Source organism: Diachasma alloeum, unplaced genomic scaffold (assembly GCF_001412515.2).
Source record: "Diachasma alloeum isolate Michigan unplaced genomic scaffold, Dall2.0 Dall_scaffold_00649, whole genome shotgun sequence".
Lineage (NCBI taxonomy): Eukaryota > Metazoa > Arthropoda > Insecta > Hymenoptera > Braconidae > Diachasma > Diachasma alloeum.
Window position 1 is genome coordinate 39,562 of NW_021680781.1, and position 7,153 is coordinate 46,714.

The 7,153-nt window shown below is 39.6% G+C and overlaps 1 protein-coding gene across 1 annotated transcript in view; it reads left to right on the plus strand.

Moving 5' to 3' along the window:
- Nucleotides 1–1,947: 1,947 nt before the first annotated feature.
- Nucleotides 1,948–7,153, plus strand: part of LOC107043966 — a 231,473-nt gene continuing 226,267 nt past the window's right edge. Inside the window, exons 1-2 of the mRNA XM_015265693.1 lie at nt 1,948–2,026; nt 2,269–2,538. Of these exons, the coding sequence (XP_015121179.1) occupies nt 1,948–2,026; nt 2,269–2,538 (349 nt within the window). The remainder of the gene's footprint in view (nt 2,027–2,268; nt 2,539–7,153) is intronic.

The following is a 7,153-nucleotide window of genomic DNA, read 5'->3' on the forward strand; positions in this document are numbered from 1 at the left end:
TCCATATGCATTGACATAGTTCAATTTTGAAGTGATAAAGTCCATACCTGGACGTGGGGGATGCAATTGCCCACCAATTGCTCGCCACGTGAATTTATTGTGATTTCCATACATTGATAAACCGTTCTCCCAAAGTTCAGGCTAAGCCTCAACAATGACAACAAGATGTCTCATCTCTTGCAGATCCACCACAGCTTGTAAAATTGGTTGCATATTCAAATCATTTAAGTTTCAATCACAATTTTATTAACTGAGTGCATAAACTTCAAAAATGGTCATTGGGAATGGCCGTGGAATGATCGTGGTGGTGCAACTTCAGACCTTCCAACCATGATTCTTTTTTGAGGGTTGAATTGAATTTTTAACACCTAATTACTAAATTTATTGAGAAATAACCCATGTGTTAATCACAAAAAACTCTCTCTCTAGTCATACATCTCGATTCTCCCATTTTTAAAATTTTTATTTCAGTCCCAATGGTGCACGCGTTATTTTTTTATTGAATTTAGAATTCAATGGTTTTAGGTGATTTTGGCAATTTTAACATTTTTTTTCTCTGAAACTAGAAGGCCTAGAGGAATTCTGTTGCCGGATTTAGAATCAGCGTGATTGAATCTTCCTAATGCGGGTAATTTCATCTCTAGGAGAGAAAGGGTCAAAATTTTGTCGGGCCGTGTAATTCAAGGGGAACCAATCCTCACACCTAGTGGTCTGTTTCGCTGGGCGAAGGCTCACTTCAAAAATCTTGATGTATTTTTTTATAGTAAAGAAGAACACAAAGTTATGCAGGACAGCTTAAAACAACGATTCAACAGTGCGAAGGCCATTCCAGCCATCCAAAAAAATCATTGCTTCATCCTTGGAGAAGATGGACAAATATTAATTAAAAGATATTCAGCAGCAGTTAGTGGAGAAGTTTTTCCGAAGAAGAGTCGACGAAAACATTAACTTATATATATTATACCTAGCGATCTGACATGAAAAACGAAGATTTTTAAGCCGTTTTTTTTTTCGAAATCGATCTTTATCAATTCAAGTGGTATGAAAACTATTATATTCTACTTATTTCATTTTGACAATGGAGTTACCTTATGCATTGAGTAAAAATATATGATACAGGAGTAAGTGGTGAGTTTCATATGTGATTTGCATAATTATAGTCATTAATATCAGAAAAGAAGAATTTTTTATTGAAAATTTTTTTCTCTCATTTCTTTATCGATATTACATTTCAAAATATCCCGAAAACATTGGAAATTATTATTATCTATCGAAAAAAAAGAATTGATTGATTTTCGATTGACTCCTGCGTAATAGTTGAATTTGAAACATTCAAACCTCTGAAAATGGGTTACTACTTGCCCTCGCAGTATTGGTGTATTTTTTTCAGATAGTCACGAAAAAACGAAAGAAATCATTTTTTATTCATTAAAATCTGTCAATTTGTTCGCAAGATGTGACTTTTAAAAAATTTGAGCTTTTGACATAGGTTGTATACAAGCAATTTATGTTAAAGAAACGAAAATTTAGAGAAAGCATGTACTTATCTAGTACTTGGCTGCGAGCATGTCAATTCAGGATTCTGAGAACCCGAAAAATTCAGGGTGGTTGCGTTGACATGGAACGTCCCATATGCAAACTGCAAACTGGAGATGGTGGGATCATACCCGACCTGAGTTTGAGGCTGTGTGCTTCCGAATTTTTCAATTTGTGCATTGTTAATTATTCACAAGTTTCCCTCATATAGAGGTTCAGAAAGTCGAAAGATAGCATATATAATAGCATCCTGTTTTCCATGTAATTTGTACTTTATAAACATCTAAAGTTTGACCGAGTAAAATAGCCCAGAGATAATACGGAATATGAATATACCGGTCGAAATAACATCTCTCATTCTGACTTTATATTCCATTCATGGTCAAATTTGTATTTTGAAATATTTTCCAGATGAGTGCTCACGCGATGGGACAATTCGTTACAGGATTACTACTCCTCGCATTCATCGTTGGAAGCAATGCTGCACTTGGTAATGATCACTAAAAAGAAACAATGAAATTCTCTCAAATGCTATGATTTCGAAAAGAATGATGATCATGGGAATTCTCAATTGTGTTAGCTAATTGACAATAAATTTTTATTATACACTGATTTTTCAATCTCCCATGAATTTCATTTATTGACTCTAAGTTTAGAATGGCACAACGGAATTAACGTCTACAATTTTTCACGTATGCGATTTGCAGTTAATTATTCTTTTTTTGTTCACAGCTAGAGTGGCATTCGAGAAACTGACCGATTACGACTATCGCGGAACGACCTATTACAGCGTGAGAAATCTTTCCCTCTACGAGTGTCAAGGTTGGTGCAGAGAAGACGCCGAATGTCAAGCTGCGGCATTTTCATTTGTCGTGAACCCGTTAGCCCCGGTACAGGATACATTGTGTCAATTACAAAATGAGACGACGTCAACTAATCCTTCTGCTTCGCCCCAAAGAGCAGCCAACATGTACTATATGACAAAACTGCAAATACGATCCGGTAATTATTCTGACTTTTTTCCACAAAATCGTTTGCTAGTGCAATTAACCTAGCTACAATTTCCATCATTTTGATAATGTATTAATTTGACACATTCATTAACTCCATTTTTCACTGGAATTTTGTTCTAGTGAATGAAGTCTGAAATCTTTTCTTTTTAAGAGTTTCTGCTCGTTAACTCTATTGGCAAATTAATAAATTATATGAGAGATAATGAGCCTTTGTATTATAATCGAAAGTCGAATGGACGACAATACTGCAGCGACAAATGCAAAATAAAGAAAAAAAATGACGAAAGTAATAATTAATAATCAAACAAAAATCATAACCGGACGTGAAATACGCAATGAACGTGACGATAACCCGAAAGCATCGACAACGCGAAAGCCATGACAATAAAATATTAACATGGCAATAAGTAATACAAAAACACTATATTCTCAAATGGTTCCAATACAAAAATCATAACTGTGAAAATACGAATAATTAAATAATAGGAATAATAATTCAGTAAGCAGCTGAAACCTGCTGTGTACCGCGTCACAAGCAAAAATTTATCCAAGTGTCCAAAATGAACGCCGGTGCGAAGCAACTATAATTGCGCGAGCACTCACCGTTGTGCCGCGAAATCAATCAGCAATCAGTAAAATTCTCCCCACAGACGGCAGCAGTTTCTCCATTTCGATGAGCCTCACTAACCCATGACAATGAAAAAACAAGCAGGCTTTTTACTATAAGCCATCTAACCCTTTATCTTTGTGCTATGGATCTTTTTCTTGTTTTCCTTTCTACCAATTCCGTTGGTTGTAAGCTTCCGAATGAATCTGTACCAATTCCTAAAAAAAAAGTAGAGATTATAAATGAGGAAATTGAGGTTAATAACATCTGGCCCTTGAAGTTCCCGAACCATGAAAACCACTCAACCTCAGAACATCACCCAGTACTGGAAAAACCGGATATTTCATCTTGCTGAAGGAGAAAACCTGCATGATGGATAGCACGAGCATAATTGGAGATTATGAAAAAGGAAATTCGCTCTCGGAACATCTGACACTTGAAGGTCCTGAACTGTAAAAATCGTTCATCGTTACAAAATTCTACCTTCAACACATTTGTAATAACTGACCCTCTACACATTTGTGTTTACCACAGTATCAAATACTGCCATAATATGAAACAAAAAAAACCATAATTTTATGGTAGATGACTACTTAAGTCATACAAATTCGAAAATCATCGATGGAATTACGATATTTCTTTTTTTGACAAAAATTATTTTCAGATGAATTGCTCGATGCCAAAATGTTCTGAATTGATCAGGCCCAAATTTTGAATTCTTTTCCAACTTCTGCTTGTATTGTCTAATAGAACTCCAAATCAACTCTCAGATGGAAAAATTAGAAAGACGCGAATATCTCGAACACTTTGCATGAACGGGTATCCACATTTTGATTGATCTCGATAGAGGACATCGAGACGAATATTTTGGAAAAAAAAATTCAATCCGACCAGTAGTTGACGAGATACTGAGCAAAACATATTTTCTCAAAAAGTTGATTATCTCCGAAACTAATGGTCTGATTTCAGCCCGCAAAAATCGCAGCCTGTAGTACCATATTGTAAGAGTTACAATCCAACCAAATTTCAGCTTTCTCTAAATAAATAAACAAATCGCTTCGAAATGATTAGTAAATTTATTGGCTGTTACTTTGTCTGTGGTGAGGGATATTTGGTTGATGGTCTTGATTTTGGGGACTGTCATTTCCAGGCGGTATCTGGTTAGTTTTATTGATTGAGGACCATTGTTCTCGCGTTTATTTCGTTCTTCAACTTTGTGTTGTATTGGTGTATATTTTTGGTGTTACTTACTGTTTCGGCGAGAGTCAACTAGAAAAACCGATGGAGAGCCGGGATTCGGGAAAGGGATGGTGAAAGACACAATCAAAAATAATGAGCACTGGGCGCGGGCGTAGAGTCACGATAAAATGTATATTTAAACTTGAAAAAAATACCAACAGTCAAAAAATATTGACAAGAAAATAATCACTGTCAACTAATATTTGAGTCGAGACATGATAGAGACTTTTCACAGTTGAGATGGTCGCAATAATTAAAGATATTAATCGCAGAGAAAACACATGAGGTGCACTTGTCGCCGTGTGATTTGAGAAGGACGAGATTAGGCAAGTGCAGCAAAAGGTGGCCCTTATACAAATTAGATTGGGCGCGGCCGGTAGACCAGATTCGCGTCCTGGAGGTGCTGCTACTGGAGGCTAAGGACAAACCCACCGCGACCTGGTGCTGATGCCTCAACATTCTCCCGGCATCAGCAACTCTGTTGGTGACCAGGTTCTTGAAAAGACCAATCTAGGACCTGAAACACTAAGCAGAGAGATTAATGGTGCCAACAGAGATCAGCGACAGTTCAGTTGGTAGAGATTGGCAATGGAACCAGCTTGGAGATCGGCCTAGTCAATGTTGTCGATGCCATTCTCATTGCCACACCTGTGGAGAGACCGTCCTTCTCAGGGTGTAGAGTTGTGACATGAGCGAGAAGCCATTTCGAAGGCGAATGAGTGCGCTGAAAAAACTCCTCACATTCTGCCTCCTTCTTAGTGAAAACACTGTCTTCGGCTTTTGGAACTTCCTCTTGCAGCCAGCACTTGGTGAGAAGGTCTTCAAGTTAATCACTACGGACCGACACGTGATTAGAGCTGGCCATCATGGGAATCACCGCCGAGGTCGGTCCGAGCACCACCCAACCGAAGATAGTGTTGGGTGGTGTATGGCTATCGGGGAATCGACTGTCCCCTTGTTGATCTGCGACTCCACGATTGATCCAAGGAAATCTGCGCCAATGAGAAGATCAATAGCGAGTTTCAGTACCTTGAGATGATCCCATGGTTGCGTTTGAGAAACTGAGAACGATCGCAAAGAGGTGGAGAGACGGCCAAGAGTGTAGGTCTTGATATTCATTTGTTTGCCTGAGTAATGCGACTTCAGGCAGAACTGAGAAGAACCCTTTCAGTAAGACTTTGCTCCACCGATACCAAAGACAGGTAGCAAGGCTGGAGATGTCAACAAACCTAGCTTGACCATAAGACTATTCGCAACGATTGAAAACTCAGATCCAGGATCAAGCAGCGTCCTAACCTTACACGTCGATCCATTCTCCCCAATGAGAGAAGCCACTGCTGTTGCCAGAAGAACACCTGGTCTGAGCTGAGAGGACACGTCGTAAATTGTCATTACCACAAAAGGAGAATTACTTACCAGCGACGGCCGTTGAGAAAGCTTCGAGAATGTCGGCGTCGCTGGTGATGCTGACGTCGGTTGAGAAAGTCACTGTTGAGATCCAACAGTCCTAGAGACAGCGGACTGTATTAGATTATCATGAGGCTGAACCAATTGCTGAGCCACAGACGCTTGAGACGCAGTCTGCAGAGCACCTGAAGGACAACTGATGTGTATCATCGAGTGGTGACGCTTACGACACACAACACACATCCTCGTTGTTCGACAGGTACGAAGAGAATGCTTCCCCAGATAATTGAAGCACAAGTACTTCTTCTGCACAAGCTCCTTCCGTTGGAGTTCTCCTCAACGCTCTTCAGGAGTCAGCAATTTAAACTTTTGACATTTGTCGATAAAGTGGTCATCTGTACACATGGAGCAGGGATTGACACACATGCCTGCCCATGATTGAGAGCTCGTCATCTGACCTGGCTGATCAACAGTATCAGCAGGGACGTTCAACACTTTCGCTGGCTTAGGTTTTGGTGGTTACTGAGGATCGAGTCTGCAGCTCGATCCTCTCCTTCACTCTAGCTGAGCTCAAAATAAACTCCCTTAACTCCTAATATAAAGGGAAGGTCGTGGTAGTCCCGATTTTTATTTCCCACGCTTCCATCGTCTTAGAATCCAGCCCACTTGAAACAACATGCACCAGGATATCATCCCGATGTTGTACCGGCCGTCCTAGCGTCTTCAAGGCATTTAACACTTCAGTAGTGGAGTTGAGAAGGGCAGTGAGTTCCTTGGACATTCGGTTACAATCTTTGGGATGCTGAACGAGTTCGCAAGCTGAGTAGATATGAGGAGACTTTCATTGTCATATCTACCGGTGAGCATGTTCCAAGCTGGCAGAAATGAATCTTCAGCTACAGGCGGAGTCAATACCAATTGCTTGGGTTCGCCAATGAGAGAAGTGAGCAGGTCATGAAACTTGTCAACAGTAGAGAGCGCATTATTACCGACAACCATGGAGAGAAAGAGTTCCTTATGAAGAGTCCACCTGACAAAATCACCAGGGAATTTCGGAAGAGGAATCTTTAGCAACTGCCTCTAAGACACTTGAACTGTATTAGCAGCCCCTATGGGATTGGGACACAATAACTCAACATACCGTATTCGTTAATAGAAGGTTTATTATAAAGGCACGTCTCTCTCCTCGCGTCTAGCATCCAACAAGTCTCGTACATGAATGTAAGGCATACACGCCACAAACGGCCTGGGACGAGATCGTGTGCATGCGCAGATCCCCTTCTTAGCTTACACAGATACATCTTATACTATAGATAATATATATATATATATATATATATATATATATATA